This window comes from Phodopus roborovskii, unplaced genomic scaffold, assembly GCF_943737965.1.
Source record: "Phodopus roborovskii unplaced genomic scaffold, PHOROB, whole genome shotgun sequence".
In the NCBI taxonomy this organism is placed as follows: Eukaryota; Metazoa; Chordata; class Mammalia; order Rodentia; family Cricetidae; genus Phodopus; species Phodopus roborovskii.
Genome location: NW_026126432.1, coordinates 3,383,494 through 3,402,018, shown reverse-complemented (window position 1 = coordinate 3,402,018; position 18,525 = coordinate 3,383,494). Strand labels below are relative to the sequence as shown.

The 18,525-nt window shown below is 45.6% G+C and overlaps 1 protein-coding gene across 6 annotated transcripts in view; it reads left to right on the top strand.

Annotated features, from left to right (window-relative positions):
• Positions 1–18,525, top strand: part of Jade1 (jade family PHD finger 1) — a 60,946-nt gene that overhangs the window by 30,878 nt on the left and 11,543 nt on the right. For 5 of the 6 annotated variants that reach the window (XM_051185668.1, XM_051185670.1, XM_051185667.1 and 2 more), the window contains exons 3-9: positions 2,008–2,093; positions 4,752–4,909; positions 6,749–6,936; positions 10,065–10,276; positions 12,798–12,965; positions 13,961–14,077; positions 17,420–17,941. In XM_051185668.1, coding sequence (XP_051041625.1) covers positions 2,008–2,093; positions 4,752–4,909; positions 6,749–6,936; positions 10,065–10,276; positions 12,798–12,965; positions 13,961–14,077; positions 17,420–17,941 — 1,451 coding nt within the window. The remainder of the gene's footprint in view (positions 1–2,007; positions 2,094–4,751; positions 4,910–6,748; positions 6,937–10,064; positions 10,277–12,797; positions 12,966–13,960; positions 14,078–17,419; positions 17,942–18,525) is intronic. The other variant, XM_051185665.1, reaches the window with a different exon arrangement.

Here is an 18,525-nt window from a genome sequence, read left to right as displayed (position 1 = left end):
AACAGATGAGTCTGAAAGCCAAGAATGGACAAATGCTGTTTCTTTGTCAACTCTGGAAGTCTGGGGATTCTTTATTTTCTGTTTAATGGCCATGTGTAAAGTACAGCAGAGGAATGATTCTCCTTTAAAGCTTTGTGCTTGTTTTATTCCCAGTGTATAACTATTTCCAGAGCAATTTAAAGTTCAGAGTTTAGGGGGCGCTCAAGCACTTGCCCAGCACATGCAGGGCCTGGGCTCCATCCCCAGCACCACCATGAGCAACAGAGTGAGCATCACTGTCACTTTCTACCCAGCTCTTCTAGGAATCCTTCTAGGAATCCCATGCTCACCTTTGCCCCCCACCCCTCTTTTACAGTCTGGACTGTAGAGTATGGTTTCCTAAACAGTGAACTGTGGTTTTTTTTTGTTTCTTTTGTTTTTCTTCTTTAAAATGTTTATTTGTATGGGTATTTTGTCTGTGTACTGAATGTATGCCTGCCAGAAGAGGGTGTCAAAAGTCCCTGGAACTGGAGTTTCAGTTGATTGTGACCCATCATGTGGGTGCTGGGAATCGAATCTGGGTTCTGCAAGGATAGCAAGTGTTCTTGACACCTGAGCCACCTCTCCAGCCTTTAAACAGTGGGTTGTGACTCCACAAGTAACTGAATGTGGGGGTCACAAAACATTTGGCAACAGTAAAAGGTTTCTAAATGTGCAGGAACAGAAAAGTAAAGGGCAGAATATTGATCAAACTGAAAAATTTAGTTTCCCTGTGTTTTGGCATATCAAATATTCAACCAAAATTAAATTTTTTACACAAAACTTACCACATTCATTTTTTTAGTATGCACATTTGCTTTTGTCAATAAATGTAAAAAATGTGTATATGGATGCTAATGGATGCTTTCAAGCTCAATTTCTTTGGTTTATAGTTAGTTAATGTTTGATTTTGTTTTTAATGCCTATTTTATATACTTATATATATACTTAGGGTTGTGGGTAGGAAGTTGTACGAATCCCTAAGTTAGAGGAATGCCTTGGCCCAGAGTCATTCCTCTACCCAGCCCCTTCTTTCTCTGATGACCAGCCTTAGAATTTCTGCAGGTCTGCCTCATTCCTAGAGTGCTCACTCCTTCCTGTGGGTGTATGTGTTCGCACACGCAGCAGCCTCACCTTCTCAATCAGAGAATCTTCTGAAGTAGTCACAGGAATGTTGTGAGTTACCTGTAAGACTCATTCCATGGAAGTTAGAGCAGCTAGATGACTTAGTAAAGGGTATCGACTTTCCTTGTCAGAGCCCTCAGTCCTGTGAGTTGTGGTCATTCAGAACTGGGTGAGAGGCATGTGTGCAGGCTCTGTCCTAAGTCTGGCTGCATCTGTCTATAGATTCTGTGGCAGTAAGAGTGTGGGTGACAGGTGGTTTCCCTGGTGCTTTCTTGGGCTTTTGCTTTTTAACATTGTTAGGTTTTGTCAGTTTCTGAGAAATGATGAGGTTCATAGATGTTCAGTGCCCAGATGCTGTAGTTACATAGACAGGAGGATGAAATGAGTTACCAGCAAGTTAGGCAAAAAGTGGAGGTGGTTGGGACAGCTGTTTCTGCTCTGGCTGCAGTTGTGTGCATGGAGCAGAGGCCATTGTGGTTGTTCATCTGACAGGTGAGTAGGAGGCAGCGGTGGGGGTGGGTAAGAGGACCTAGTGTTCTGAGGCATTGGAAGGTTAGCTGTGACTTGGCTACTGACTGGCTGTGTTCTGAGCAGAAAGGAGGAGTCTAGATGATTTGGATTTCTGACCTCAAGTAGTGAAGTTGGTGGACTCCTCTAAGGAGGGATAGAAGAGGTTGATGTAGTTCAAGCTCAAGAGTTACACCTGCTTGCACACATAGCCATGCCAGCCAGCTTTTTCCTGGGGTGCTCGGTATCTGGACAAAGGTCCTCATGCTCTTGTAACTAGCATGTCACCACTGAAACACTGACCCCCCCTGCGTGTTCATGTTTTAATGGTTCCTGTTTGGATATTTGTCTCCTTAGGCTTGTCAACAACGTGGTCCCAGCATTCCCGATCCCAGCACGGGAGGAGTGCCTGCTCTAGGCATGAAGATCGAAAACCTTCTGAGGTACTTCTGAGTGCTTGCTTTCTTTGGTCATGTGTGCTCTACATATGTGCATGCCAACCTACTGCCCAAATGCCTGCCTCATGCTGTGCAGGTCTGGGCAAGTTACTTAACCTCTGTGCCTGGGAAGATGGCAAGAAGATGTGTGTCTCATTGGAGACTCCAGTGGAATAAGTGGGCTACTACACATAGGCGCATACATGCCAGCAAGTGGCACATATATAGTGCCCAGTGAATGTTAGCTATAATTATTAATTGTATTCTTTTCCCCTTTCCTGTTCTGTCTTCGCTGGCTCCCATCAACTTTTCCTCTGGCCAGGAGATGAGCGGGTTGAGCTGCTGCCAAGTCATTGCCAGCCTCAAGTTAGTTTTAGCCATGAATTTGTGGCTTATTTGGCAACAACCCAATGTAATTTTAGAAGTTTTGTTTTGGGGATTATGCTGAATGCTTCTCCCCCTCCTTCCCAATTTGTTTCACATTTTATGTTTCCCTGGTGCCCTATATTTTGTTGTTCATTTTCCATGCTAAAATTGTTTTTAGAGGTCTGTCTTCCTGCTGGCCTTAGTTGGGTGGGGTCCCTATGCCCTGAGATCTGTTTTCTCTACAACCCTCACTAGACTCTGAGGATTCAAAGCCAGGTGTGTGAGCCTGTCATCTTTCTCAGGGAAAGCTGTGGGAAACTTCTCTTGGCATCTTGCTCTTTGTGGGATGACCTCAGTCGGCTTATAGTGTGATGGCCACACAGTGACAGGTGTTTCTCTGAGGCCCTTCCCAGGCTGCCTTAGGGTACTGGAGAATGATTTTTCCAGGAGCAGAGGAGTTTCTTGGTGATGGAGTAACACCACCTACCAGAAAGTGGTAGAGACGTTCCAGGAAGCACTTCCATGGGCCATGGGCTGGTGTGGGAAATGCTGTGTGCTTTGGGCTTTGTGTCCATTTTGACCTTCAGTGCTCACTTGATTTTTTTTTTTTTTTTATGGCTTAGGAACATCTCTGCCCTCTATTTACTTCTGTTAATACTGAGTTGTCTCTGTAAGTGCACTGAACCTTTTTGATGTCCATACTGCTGTTTCTTCAGCCTAGCAGTGTGATGGAGCCCTCTGAGCAGCAGACACTCATTCTGTCTTGGCCTGGTCTGTGTAAAGTCCTGTGAGAGCAAACTGCTTCCTATGTAAAGCACACACAGGTTACCATTCCCCCTGCCCTTGATCTACTCAGCCACCTGAACTTTGGGCCAGATCTTCTCCCAGGTCTCTAGGAATGGAGCTGCCTTTCCCAGTCTGATTGCCTCTCTTTGGCAGATTTGCTTGTTTTTTTGTACAGCTTAGCTGGACTCATAGCTTTGACCTTGAAGGCCTTTCCCTTCGGATGGGGCAGTACTAGGCTTGCCTCCAGATCCAGGGGCTTTGTGTCCCAGGGGGCCTTCTGTCCTGTGTGATCTTTGCAGAAGGTGCATAGCCAAGCTGTTGCTTGATGGGCCTGGAGAAGTTAGGAGTGGAATCCTGGGGAAAATCTAATATTGAAAATGACAGCCAGAGGAGTGGCTTTTTTATTTAGATACTACCTCATTCTTTCACAGGACAAGGTTTATCAAGAAATGGCTAGCCTGAAAAGCCAGCAGGCATACAGTGTGCCCCCACACTTAGCACCAGGAAGCTTCCTGTCCTGAATGAGGGAGTGAGGCTGTGTACATGAAGGACAGCCCACAGATTCAGGCTCCTTCTGTTTCTGGTGTGTGGTGGGGCCTGCTCATGCCGAGGCTAGAGTTTCCTTGTGCACCCTCAGATGAGTGGGCTGAGGAGAAGGCCAGAGAGGGACCCAGCCGTGCTGTGTAGCCCTGGCTGCCAGGCAGGGTGTGCTGTTCTGTCGGTCAGCATGGTTGATATGGATGCCAACTGCCCATGAGTCCACAGGGCAGGCAGCAGAGGCAGGGGTGTCCTTTCTGCAGTATCTTTTTCTTCATGGTTTCTTCATTATAAGTTGGGTGCTTTTTTGGTAGTTGGACAGGAGCGTTGACTCTTGATTGCAGTGAAGACAGGGTTCTCTTTGTCCACAGACACTGCTTCCTGGGTAGATGTTATGGCATCCTCTGACTTGGTTCCATAGTGACCTGTTGTGGCACTCCTAGATGTTTGCAGGTTTGCATTTCTTCCTGGTGTTAGCAAAAGTGGACCTTGCTCTCACCAGCCACCTGCTCTAAATGCTAGCACCTCAGGAGGTGGGCTAGCTGGCAAATTAGTTTAGATGATAGTGACCTCTACCAGGTGGTTCTAGGTTTTGCCTTTAGGTTAATTGGCTAATGAAGTTTTGTTTTTAAACATGGCCACCAAAGAGCACACCTGAGTGACTTGCCATCGTTCCCTGAAGGATTTCCAAGAGCCTGTGTTCAGCAGTCCTTGGTGAATTGAGAGGTCTTAGAGAGGGGAACAGTTGTGTCTGATATAGTCACTGCTGCCTCTGCTTGTGTTGACTGAGGGAGCTGGAGCCACTCAGGCCTGGGTAAGGGAAAGGAGTGTCAGGTGAAGGGTTTCTGTAATAGGGCCAACTTACTCTGTGTTGATACAGTGACCTTGTTATGGACCGCTCTGTGGTACTCTGCAGCTGCCAGTGCTCTGAAATGAGTGCATACATCAAATATCAGTGTCCCTTTCCTATTTCAGGTGTTTAGAACTGACCTGATCACTGCCATGAAGTTGCATGACTCCTATCAACTGAACCCTGATGAGTACTACGTGCTGGCAGATCCCTGGAGACAGGAATGGGAGAAAGGAGTCCAGGTGCCCGTGAGCCCAGGGTCCATCCCGCAGCCTGTGGCCAGGTAGAGATACCCCGAGGAGACACATGCTTCTCTGTCCACCGCTGCTTTTTTCTCCTGGCAAGCCAGGAGGCTGAGACAGGAGTTCTTGAGTTAGCAGTGCCATGCCATGAGGCTTGACAAGTGTGGTAGGCAGAGTACAAGCCCTGAGGGTGGCGAGCCAGAGGGTAGTGGGCTTCTCAACTTGACTGGAAGTACTGTTCCCTAACTGGAGAATAGAAATAGAAGTCCCGAGGCATTTTAGGGAATAGCTGGCTAGGGCCATTGCTCTCTCTGCTTTCCATATGACTCAGAGTGGCTTGGTGGGTTGGTGCTTCCCAGGCCCGCAGTGGCTGATTGTATTTTAGGAGATGACAGGGATGACAGCGGCTTAGATGAGGCATTTTTTGACTAGTTCTGCTATAGACAGGCTCTGGATGCTGGTGCTTTCTTTTGATTTCCTGCCATACCACTCACCTCACAGCATGTCTTCCTTGATGTCCCTCTGAGGAGGGCTGTGGTGTGTTGGTACTTTATTCCCACTATTACTCTTTTGGTGTAGTGTGTCCTCTGAGAGGATGGAGTGTCCAGTAGCTCTGCTGGCATCTGGCTTTGCTGCCTTAGTATCTGCTGGCTCCTTGCTGTGTGAAATAGCCTCTTTTTACCATGGACGAGTATGAACTAAAATCCTTCTTGGCCCTCAGTCCATGTCTCCCTACACACTTGATTGATTTGATTGCCATCATTTTGGGATCTCTGAGGAGTGTGGAGAGCTGGTGGATGCTCAAATTGTATTGTAGTCCACTGAGGCTAGGTGGGCGGGCATAGGCAGTCACCGGGAGTCACCTTTATTTAGATGTGGGTCTTGTCCTTTGAAACAGGGCTCATGGAATGCAGGGTACATGTAGTCAGTCCCCTTTGAGCACCACCAGGAGGCTGTGAGTCTAGGAAGCCTGTGCTGGATGGTTCTGTATAGTGCTGACTCAGGATGGAAATGCATGGTAGACTGGAGCTCTTCACTTGACACCTACTCTTGCTCAAGTAGGGGAAATAAATCCCTTCAGGTTGCCCATCTCTCTCACATAGTTAAGTCCTGTCCGTTTCAGGATGTTGAAACCTGTACACTCTGGGCACCCTGTTTTGGTGTGAGTACACATGGTGGACAACAGACCTGGAAGCACCATGACCTCAGAGCCTGGAAAGGGCTGAGAGCCCTTGGCTTCTACCTGGAGCTGCTCTTTCATTTTTTGCACTGTCCCTTAGTTTGGCTGTGAAGTTGGAAAGCCCTTTTCCAGGTGTTAACAGTTTGTGAGAGAATGGTAGTAGAATTGTGTAGGATAGAATGGAGTATGGGCTCTGGCTCTTGGAATTCTTGGTAATGGCAACAGCCTACTGTTTTGCTCAGTCTTTTTGGAAGGTGATAATTGAGAACTGCCTTCTGTGGTCTGCAGCATGCGCTGTGCACAACTAGCTTGTCGCTGTTCTTGTCGTTTCTGTTCCCAAGAACTCTGCTTAGTAAGGCTTGTCTGGTTCTAACAACTTCCAGGGAAATGAGCACACCTGATTAACGGGAAGGGAATTAGAAACCAAGTATGGAAATGAGGGATTTGGAGGCATGGGTGGTGGTAGGTTAGGGTCGTGTGCTAGGAAGAGAAGCTTTTGAAGACTGTAGCATCTGCTTCTGGGGCATTTAAAGATTTCTAACTGGGGGTGTTGTGATATTTAGGCTTTAAGCCCATAGTCTTTATGAGTGTAGGGGTGGTCTGGACTTGAGGATTGGAGGAGGAAGTTGTATCTGGGCTTTGAAACTTTCTTGCACATGGCAGAAAGGGTAATCTGGCTACTTGTTTTCTTGTTAACCAGGGTTGTGTCTGAAGAGAAGTCTCTCATGTTCATCAGGCCCAAGAAGTACATCGCATCATCTGGCTCTGAGCCTCCAGAGTTGGGCTACGTTGATATCCGGACGCTGGCGGATAGTGTATGTCGCTATGACCTCAACGATATGGATGCTGCGTGGCTGGAACTAACCAATGAAGAATTTAAGGAGATGGGTGAGAGTGTGTTATTACCTAGTTCACCTTGAAGAAAGAGCTGTTTCTGTCCGTAGTGGTTCTGTGAGAGGTTGAAGCCCACCCAATCACAGCTGTTTTCCTCATCTCAGAATCCCAGCTGTTCGGAGACCATATTATCTGGCTTTGGCACATATGATGAGATGCACAGCCCACTTGGGGCTCCTAGAGCAGTGGTGGGCTTGTGTGGGATGGTTCCATGGGTGGAAGCCCGGCTTGTTTTGGCTGTAGTGACTGGATTCCTGTCACGCTCTGGTCCAGTACCCCACCCACACTTTACTGTTGTGATACAATGCCACCCCCTCTCCCCCATCTGCAGCCTGCTGTTTCTCAGAGTAAGCCTTATAAAGCCTGCTCCTAACCCTCTTGATTTTACTTCTTTGCACTGTTGATTTTGTTTGAGTGAGGTGACACTAGATGACAGTTCCGACTGCTTACCTGTGTTTCATGGTGTCGAGGCTAGGATGGGACATAGGTCTCCTCACATTCCAGCCTTCCTTTCCCACAATTGTTTGGAATGTTTGTGTTCAATGTGGCTATGACACACTGGACTCAGTGTGGAAGACTACATTAGTGTTATAGAAGCAGGGTCGGGAAGTGATGGCGTGGGCTATTTGTACTCCATAGGAAAGAGTCCTGTGTGTTTGGCTGCCAAGGCTGGATGGGCAAGCAAGGGCTGTTTGAAGTTTGTGTTCCTATGGAGCCTACCTCAGCCCAGACTCTGATAGCAGCTTGTTGTTGAGCTGGGAATGTTGGTATTTCCTACTGGTTAGTTACTTAGATGTGTTGACTAAGTAGATGTTCCTGCTCTTGCTTCCTGCTTATTGATGGTCAGAACAGTAACAAGCCCCAGGTCATTTTAGAATCTGTTTAGAAGGCTCTGGGCACTGGTTTGTTATGTGTGGTTTATATATCTGAGTGGTATGTTATGTGTGGTTTAAATATCTGAGTGCTATATTATGCTGATGTAGAAGATGCAGTTCTGTCTTTTGAGCCGGCCTGGTGCTTTACACTGTCTGTCTAAAACTGCTAAAGATAGTGTGAAGCATTTGCCCATCTGTAGGTGTCCATCCAGTCCAGGGTCCTATTCAAAGACTTAGCTGAAAGGCTGGCTTTGCAGTGGTTTAAATCATAATTCACCTGGCTAGGGCATTAGGTAAGATGAACTAATTTGGCAGAATAAATCATGTCCTTTGATATAGATTGAACATCAGTTTAAAGATGTTTGTTCCAGCTGCTACTGACCTTTTTATGGTAAAGGTTCATTAGAAGGCAAAGCCAAGTTAGGTGGCACTGGCTGAAAAGTGCCCCGTGAAAACATTTCATAATTTTAATCAGTTGCTTCCCAAATGTGTGCAGTGCTTACCACGATACATCCTCAGCATGTTTTTTCCCTTAAAGAAGAGATTTATCTGATTGTGTGCACATGGTATGGGTTCATGTGGGTGCTTCTTAGGGGTTCAGAAAAGGGGATTGGATCCCTGAAGTGGGATTGCTGGTGTTTGTGAACTGCCCTCCATCGATATTGATGCTGGTGCCGAACTTAGGTTCTCTGAAAGAACAGCTGATTTCCTGCTCATCTTCCACCTTTCCAGCTCATCTACAGAATTTTAACACTTGAAAATGTGATGGTTTTAATTTTTATAATAACGCATATAAATTATAGGCTCAAATTATATTTCACCCATCTTTAAGTTTGTTCCCCATGGGAGATGTCATTCTGTAAATGTTTCTCTTATTGGTTAATGAATAAAGCACTGTTGGCCAATAGGAAAGCAAGGTAGGCGGGACTAGGAGACAAGAAGGATTGGGGAAGAGGAGAGGTAGAAGGATTTAACATGTAGGACCAAGAGAGCAGAGCCTCTCTCCGGTAAGATAAGACCATGTGGAAATACTTAGATTGATAGAAATGGGTTACTATTTAAGACAGAGCTAGCCAATAAGAAATGCTAATAACAGGCCAATAGCTTTATATCTAATACAGTGTTTCTGCGTGTTATTTGGGGCTGGTGCAGCTGTGGGACCAGGCTGGTGGGGAAACAGCTTGTAACATGTCCCCACCCCTTTCCATGTCTCATAATACAGCTCACATTGGCCTGAGACTCATGATTGTTGAGTTCTTGTATTCAGGCATAAGCTCCACGCCTGACTCTTGAGGATTTCTTTAAAGAACTCCTTTCTTTACAAATAGTTTCATTATAGGCAATTTGGAGAACATCTGCAAATGGAAGAAAATAGCTCTTTTCTCACCACTAAGGCCACAATAGCCACTTTTATGGTTTTTTTTTTTTTTTTTTTTTTTTTTTTTTATTCTTTTTGCAAGGCTTTATTTTAATTGCATGTATGTGTCTGTGTGGGTTTGTGCAGGTGCCAGGGTCAGAAGAGGGTTTCAGATCTCTTGGATCTGGAGTTACAGACAGGCAATTACAGTTGTGTGCCACCTGACACAGGTGTTGGCAGTCTAGCTCAGGTCCTTTGCAGTAGCATTAGCTGCTCTTGACCACTGAGCGCCCTCAAGTTATTTTTGATAGTTCTTGTAGAAGTGTGTTGTATTTTATTTGACTCATAGTGAACTGACTTCTTTGCTCCAGACATTTTCTCCTGTTTGCCTTTCATGGATCTGATTATGCCTTTCGCTTGGTGGATTTGGAGTAGAGAGCGATAAGCCAGTTAAAGACATTTGGATGTTTGCTGTGAAATCTGCTTCAGGGCACTGTTTTAAGCAGCAAGAAAGAAAATTAAAAACAAGACAAAATAAAAACCCCAAAACTGGAACAACAAAACCCAAACATCATAATATGTGGTCCTAGCTTTCTAAGTTAAATTAGTGCTGTAGCAACAATGGTACATCTAACAGTGTGTGTATTTATATCCTAGCCTGCCTCTGAGATGGTCGGGAGGGCTTGCTTCTTTATGGCATCTTTCATAAGGAACACTCTGGAATGGAGGTGTTTATCTGTGGGTTGGTCTGAATCACTTGATGGAAATTTTTCTGGCACTGAGATTTTCTTTTATTTATGTTTTATTTAGGAGTTTAAACACACCAATGTTGTTTCATTATAGTAATTATTAATGTGCACTTAGTCTAGTGTCTGTGTGTTTTCCTTCAGGGATGCCTGAGCTAGATGAGTATACCATGGAAAGGGTCTTGGAGGAATTTGAACAACGATGCTATGATAATATGAATCATGCCATAGAGACAGAAGAGGGCTTGGGGATTGAATACGATGAAGATGTTGTCTGTGATGTCTGCCAGTCACCTGATGGCGAGGATGGCAACGAGATGGTATTCTGTGACAAGTGTAACATCTGTGTGCATCAGGTAAGTGGGGGCAGCAAAGCACAGGAAGAAGTTACCTAGGGTTCTGGGGTGAGCCTATCAGCTATCCTGTGCTTTCTGGAGCCCAGGATGCTTCCAAATGGGGCACTATACTCAGAGCTGTGGTTTAGGAATGTCCCATTGCCGACCCCAATCCCAGGGGATAGGTCTCTACCTTTACAACTTGAAGGCACTAGGATCCAAGTGGGAACACTGAAAAACAAATCCATGAAAAGGGGTTAAACTCTTCATTAGTTTCCTAAGAACTATAAGTGGGGTGACTGAAAACAGTGGAAACTATCTCAGGAACATGCCGTTTTGTTCTCCCTTGTCAGCCCTTGATGTTCTTGGCTTGTAGCTACCTTTAGTACTCAAGCTGTTTCTCTGTGTGCCTGTCTTCACAGGGTTATTTTCTTATATATTCCCTAGTCCTGTTGGGTTAGGTTCCTGCCCACAATAGTGTGATCTCATTCCAAGTAATAGTATGTCCAGTGACTCTTCCTAATGGTCACTTTTCAGGTGGTGGTGGGGACTTGAGCCTATCTTTTGGGGATTTAGGATAATCCATGGCATTAATATGTGTGTTTATATAAACTTAGATATTGAAGGAGTGTCAGGCATCCCTTTTATTTTTATTTTAGACTTTGTTTCATTTTATGTGTATGGATATTTTACTTGCATGTGTATGTCTGTGTACCACATTGTTCCTGGTGCCCACAGAGGTCAGAAGAGTACATCAGATCTGGGACTAGGGCTTTACAAAACTGAACACCACATCAGCTGTGGCCTTGCCTCAGCTTGTTTTGACAGGAGTCTTGAGACCATAATGTTTTGCTGGAGTCCATTTTATATCTCTCTGGACTTTCAGATGGTGCAAAGAGTGTCTTTGGTGATGGACTTTGGAGTCCCTGTGGTGGTGGTATGTTAGGATGGGAAGCCATGTGACAACCGTTGTTACTGGTGCTTGTCATTTACCTGAATGGCCCTGTGGTCCTCTGACATTTGCTCTGTTAACAAGATTTCTGCTTGGAATCTAGCTGTGCTTTGTGCTTTAGAAGTGAAAGTTGATGTCAGGCTGTCTGCCAGTGCCTTAGCTTGTAGGTGGCAGAGTTGGCTCTGGTACTCAGGCTTCGGTTTCTTCTGCTCTTGACACACTTAATGTTCACTTCATTTCTCTTTTGGTGAAATCCTTCATGATTTGTCTTTAAGGCATACTTAATTAGTGTAGATATGCCTTTCCAGTAAAGGAAATTCTTTTTTCAAAGGCAACTCTAGAATGCCTGATGCAGAACCTTAGTGTTTGAAGTCTTCATAGTACTGTTTAGATCTGCTAACAAAATCTCTTTTTTTCCAGTATACTGTTGACAGCGGCTTTTTCATGGTGTTAGCAGAGCTCTCAGGGCCCCAGTGTTAGTGTTCCTCTGCTGTGTTCAGCTCTTCCCTGTGGTTTTTTTCTTGTGTCCTGGGCATTCAGATTTCATGGTGGTTGTGCTTTTTCTGTCTGGAGAAGTAGAGCCATATTCCTGTGACTTGACTTCCTGACTTCCAGTTCATCTAAGGATAAAGTTGTGAACAGTTTGGGTTTTAAAGGGCTCTCTGAATGCACTCTTAGTACCATTGTGGTTTTGTTTCTTCACTGTGCTTATTGAAACATTTGCTTTTCCTTTCTTCAAACCAGCATAATGACTTTAGTTGTAAAAGCCTTGATTTTTGCAGTTTGTGCTGTCTTGTGTAATTTTGCCGACTTGTGCAAAACAGGCTTTGTTTTAAACATCAGCTAAAGAAGCCAAATTCTCATTTTGAAGTGTCTTGTTTGTTCACATGGACAGTGCTGGACTCCAGTTGGTGGAATATGTCCAGCTTGGGCAGCAGAGGTCCTCACGTAGTTTCTCAACCACTGTGTTTGTGTGGGTCCCCCTCCCCCACCCCTCATGAAGTTAGCGAGGTCTGGTACTCTCAGTCTTTAGCGAGGTTGGAGCATGCTGCCAGTGGCTGAGAACTTTCCATTGATAACTCTTCTGTAACACTGCAGCACCATTACTTTACAATTTTCCCTTCTCTAGTGTTTGGAACTACCTGTGTTCAGTGAGCATGCTGTTTGGAGCTCAGGCACATGGTGCTTGGAGGAGGACTGGCATATTTCCTTAGGGCTTGGGATCACAGTTAGGTGAATATGTGCATGTCTGCTTTGGTGGTTCTGTGGAAATCTTTCTGTGTGGTTTTTAAGTTAGTTAATAGGGGATGGGGAGAACTCTCAGCCATAAGAGCACTGACTGCTCTTCCAGAAAACAAAGGTTTGATTCTTAGAACCCACTTTGACAGCTTACAGCTGGCTATAACTCCAGTTCCAGGGGATCCAGTACCCTCTTCTGGCCTCTGCAGGCACTGCAAAAATGTGGTGCACAGGTGTATATATAGGCAAAAGACACAAACACACAAATAAACAGTAAACAGTAGACAAAAATCAAATAGGAAATGTAACTTTTCTCTTTCCTTTCTCTGGTGATGTGTTATGGCCTTATAGGCTTGCTATGGAATCCTCAAGGTGCCAGAGGGCAGTTGGCTATGCCGGACATGTGCCCTGGGGGTTCAGCCAAAATGTTTGCTATGTCCCAAGAAAGGTGGAGCTATGAAGCCCACTCGCAGCGGAACCAAGTGGGTCCATGTCAGCTGTGCCCTGTGGATCCCTGAGGTAAGCCCTGTTCCTAAGAGCATCTTCGTGGAGATGATGCTGGTTTTAGGTGGAGTTGGGGTGGGTGGGAGTGATTCATAGGCAATAGAACTGCTGGATCCACACTGGTCCTTAGCACCTGCCCCCTCATCATCGCATGCGGGTCTGTAGAAAGGTTACCTACAGGCAGCAGTGGCTTGGGCTACAGTTTAGTCATGTCCACACATTACCCCACCAGTACTTTTTTGGGAACCCTAACATTGTTGATATCACTCACAGAGCCAGGCCTGACACCTTCATGGCTATGTCCTGAGGGTGGCCATGGTACTGCCCCTGCCAATCTGTGTGTGGCATACTACATATGCAGTACCTCAGGGCTCTGGACCACACATCTGTGAGTTTTATTTAAATTCTTACTCAGCCTCAGCCTTGTTAATTTCAGGTCTGGTCTAATTTATTTCCAGTCCCAAACCTTAACTAATTTAATTTGCATGGCTTCTGATGAGAATATCATTTGTGATTCAAATTCCAGTATTTTTGGTGTGTGATTTGGTGTTTTTTTTTTTTTTTCCCCCTCACAAGAGGAAAATTCTGTAGGTATGATTTACATTGAGGTGTCACTGGTTCAATATTAACCTGTTTGCAATTCAGGCTGAACAATTCCATATTTGTCTTGATAGATTTTTACTTTTAATATGGTTACATGATCTGATGGAATACTGTTAAGTATAGTTTATCTGTTTGCTCACTTCATGATTTAAATATATTTATGATGGGGATGGGGTTTTTTAGTCTTGACAAATTCTTGTCAATCTAGAGATTTGGTACACTGTTTTAATTAAGACAGGCGTATTTGCCATCAGACACTAGAAAGAAGTGGGACTCCTAGATGAGTTTTTATAGACTGGCATGCTAGTGTCATTTGGGGTTGAGCTCTGGGCTCTCCTGCTGCTAATTCAGAGCTGGGCCCTCAGGTCTGTGTTAGGAGTCTGATGAACTGTGTTTTGGATCTCTAGGTAAGCATTGGCAGCCCTGAGAAGATGGAGCCCATCACGAAGGTGTCTCACATCCCCAGCAGTCGGTGGGCACTCGTGTGCAGCCTCTGCAATGAGAAGTTTGGGGCTTCCATACAGGTAACAGCTCCGTAAGAGTGGTTTTGTTTTCCTGCACTGTGTGGTAGGGAACAGGATGTGGGGAGGGGCGGCCTTTGCACATCATCAGTTGGTTAGGAGATGGGAGCTTTTCTGGAAACCCACCTGGGTGTGGAGGCCATTCAGTTTGCCTGCCCTAAGCCTATGTCCACTTCTTTCCATAAGTAGACATTCCTGGTAAAAACCTGAGTCTAAGACACTCCTTGGCTGTGGCACTCAAGAATTGCCTACCTTCCTACTTGTCATATGACACCACACAGACCTAGAAGTCCTCTGGCCTGCTTCCTGGGGATGCCAGTAGCTGAGGTGTTAGGCAGACTTGAGCTTTTTACACTGGTTGGAGCACTGGTTTGGAGCACTGGTTGGGGAAAGGGCTGGAGCAAGCTGCTGCCCTGGGTGCTCTTTGTATGAGTCTCTGAATATACTGAGAGCCAGCCTGCATGTACAAATGCTAATTGCATTGGCATGTTCAGGTACAGGTAGGTAAGTGCAGACATGAGGTAGGCAGAATTCAGGATAAAATGGTGTTGCTCTGGATTTCTGGAACTCATTGATGATAACTAGTCGATTATGATTTGAGCCCTGGTATGCTGTGTCTGACTGAAATTTTAAAGGTCAGATCTGTCTCCTTTGGGATGGGCCCATCATATATATCAGGTATTGTGTCTGTCTCTTGTCTCTCTCTTGAAATCTGGGGGGTGGGGAGGAAACACTATTTTGGCAGCTTCTTTCAATGTAGGGAATATGACAGGGACAGACATGACCTTGACAAGTATGGTCCTGGCTTTAAATGTATTACTTCATTTGCCAGAATATGTTATATTTTTGTTGATTAATGGTTCTTTGAGTAAGGTGCCCCAATCACTGATGGGTGGTATTATATTATTTTCCTGTTTTTAAACAAGTCCAAAGTGGTTTTATTTTTCACTATTACTGTTTCTTCTGGTATTAAGGCATCCAAAAACACTAAAAGGACTATCAGGGTTGGCATAGGGCACCTGAGGGGATTTGGCTTCAGGACCTTAAAGTTGTGGTATTTTTTTGTTTGTTTTTGTATTTGGTGTATCAGTAGAATTTGTTGAAAACTAAAATGATAAATGCCTCTGGCTGAGGTTTGGGTTGGGCAGAAAGAATAGAGGAGAGGTCAAAAAAGATTTGAGTGTTTGTACATGTGTGTGACACACACACACACACACACTTTGCTTGTTGTCTCTGTGTCTGTGTTAGTTGCTCTTTCTAGTATACCAACCCTGCTCCTTAACTGTCTTTCCTTGGGAGGCAGATGGGAGCCTTGTTTGTCTTTCAAGAAGAGGCGATATAATGACTTTTCTACTGCCATTGACCTCTTTTCCCAGAGCATTAATTTGAAGAAGGGGCCAAGGAAGGCTGATGACTTTTCATATCTTCACAAACTAGATTTTTATTAAAAGAATTCCTCTCTGAAATGTCTGCAGCTGGGAAGACTCTGGTTTATGTTTCTGTAACATCTGTTTGCTGAGTCAACCTGAATAGGAAACCCCAGAGGAAGGCCATTTGGCGCCTTTTCAAAGTCCTGTATAAATATTCTGCTGCAGCTCATTTCTCTTTAAGGTTAGAATGCCTGGGTTAAGTGTAGTTTAAGCCAAACACAGATTGTGTCTCAGTCATCTGTTCCCACTTTTACTTCCCACTTGGCTTCATGCTGCTGGGGAGATGTAGTGTCTTTTCATGATAGTGGCCAGGTGTGTCTGTGTGTGTTCTGCCACCAAAACGGATTTCACAGGTTTCTTGTAATTGCAGTTAGTTATAAATGTAGAGATTAATCTTAGTGCATATGTTTTAGGTGGTTGGAATTGGGGGTGGTAAAGGGGCTGGATTTTTATAGTAAAGGATTGAATTGGGGGTGGTAAAGGGGCTGGATTTTTATAGTAAAGGATTAAATTGTGGCTGGCACTGAGTTGTATCTCATACTGAAATGGCGAGGGGGAAATCCAGTTCCAGTCTCTACTCTCTGTGGTTATGTGGTGCAGGGTCTGTTGAATGAGTTTAATTAAGCTTTTCAGCTGTCCTGGAGCACAAGATCCTTGGTTGTCTGTGCACCGCTGCCATGCCCCAGGGATCCGTTGGCCTCACACAATACAGTTGCTTTTAAGGGACTGGCTTCAGCCTCCGAGAGGTACCTCTTTCTAGGGATTTGCTCAGTGAGATCAGACGGGAGAAGTTAATCACTTTGCTCCTGTTGGCCAGAGGCTTGTGTCTGGATCAAAGGCACTAAATTGTAGCCCTGTGCAGGCAGGGAGGGAGCAGGGTGTTCAGTGCATCTTGATGAGGCTTGGCCTCTGTGCTGACTTCCCTGGGGCCCACAGGAAGGGAGCCTTGATACAGTGGTGATTCTCCACTAGCAGGGAGGCCTTTCTCCATCCTCCCTGAGCTGGGATCTTGTCTGTTATTCTGCCTTCCTCTGGTGTGATCCTGGATGCTGCTTCCAGGAAGCCTGCTTGTATTTACCTACCTGAGTTGCGACCTTTTCCCAGCTGGGGATTGCACCAAGGATTCAGTCTTTTAAAACCACCAGGAATGTGTATGCTGAGGAGATTCCTGTTCCCAGTTTTTATAAAACTCCATGAGCTCAAGTCTTTGAGAACTAGATTAATGCCTCAGAGTGTACTCTGTACATGGAGTGCATGCCTTTTAAGGGTTGTGCCATCCTTACCTACAGGGCTGGTTGTCCACTTAATCCCCCACTCCACCCCCCCCACCCCTTGAGATTGTAGTGCCATGACTGGGGGAAGTGTAAGAGTATGATTTTTCCGCCTGCCGCCGCTGGTCTTGACCCGCCGCTGGTCTTGACCCGCCGCCACGCCGCCAGCCCCAAATAATACACTGAGACTCTGTATTTGATATTATCCTGTTGGCCAGTTACTAGTTTCTTATCGGCTAGCTCTATCTTAATTATTAACCCATTTCTGCTGATCTATGTATTTCTCTTACCGGGGAGCCGGCGGCATACTGCTTTCTTCATACTCTCCATCTTGACTCCTCCTTACTACTTCCTCTTTCCTCCTTATCTCCTAGTCCCTCCTATCTTCCTTTCCTATTGGCCAACAGTGCTTTATTATTAACCAGTATGAGAAACATATACAGAATGACATCTCCCATCAGGGAAGCTATAGTTTGGCCTGTGAAAGTTTTATCTGCGTTGTTCCCCAATATTCCTGGCCTTCCGTTTTCATCCTTGTCAGTCTTCTCTGCTTCAGTGAGTGTGCCTTTGTTGTCATGTGGGGTGGTCTGCACTAGGGACTCTTGTTCGCTGCTGCTCCCCGACAGTCTCTGTGTTCTTTGTAGTGCTCTGTGAAGAACTGCCGGACAGCCTTCCACGTGACCTGTGCTTTTGACCGTGGCCTAGAGATGAAGACCATTTTGGCAGAGAACGATGAGGTCAAGTTCAAGTCCTACTGCCCGAAGCACAGCTCACACAGGAAACCTGAGGAGAGCCTGGGTGAGGGGTCTGCGCAGGAGAACGGGGCCCCCGAGTGTTCTCCTGGGAGCCCTCTGGAGCCCTTTGCCAGTTTGGAGCAGAATAGAGAAGAGGCCCACCGGGTGAGTGTTCGCAAGCAGAAACTACAGCAGCTGGAGGATGAGTTCTACACCTTCGTTAACCTGCTGGATGTGGCCAGGGCCCTGCGACTGCCAGAGGAAGTAGTGGATTTCCTGTACCAGTACTGGAAGTTGAAGAGGAAGGTCAACTTCAATAAGCCCCTCATCACCCCAAAGAAAGATGAAGAGGACAATCTAGCCAAGCGGGAGCAGGATGTCTTGTTTAGGAGGCTGCAGCTGTTCACGCACCTGCGGCAGGACCTGGAGAGGGTAATGATTGACACTGACACCTTATAATGACTTAGAGAAGAAGATGTAAAGAGGCAAGCATTTGCCCAGAGCAAGAGATGATAGCCAGTTGTTACTCTCAGATTCTTGTACACACGACAGCATGGGGTTGTGTTGGTTAAATATATTTATGGGCTGGTAAACTCACTGCAGTGTTCAAGACTGCCAGTGTAGGAGCTGCTTTGTGATTATTTTTCTTTACACACTTTCCCATTAATCTTTACTGTGCTGCAAGATCAGATGGGGCATACCTCCATCCTTGCTCCCGTCGTTGGAGAGCTGGAGGGAATTGAGCACCAGGAACATGACCAAAGGGTTGACTCAGCATTGTTTACAGCCTGATTTTGAGAACTGGGATGTATCTGACTTATGGGGGAGGGGGCAGCAGTAGGGGAATTTCTTGTTCAACCTGGGGAGACATTTCCTAGGGGCTGATGAAGGGCTCATCAGACAGAGCTAAGCACTGCCTCCCACTGGCCCATCTTTGCTTCTAGGCTCTCCCAGCTCTGTTGCAGAGCAGAGCAGGCTACGGGTGCTGATGTGTGTGCCTGGACTTAGACACACAC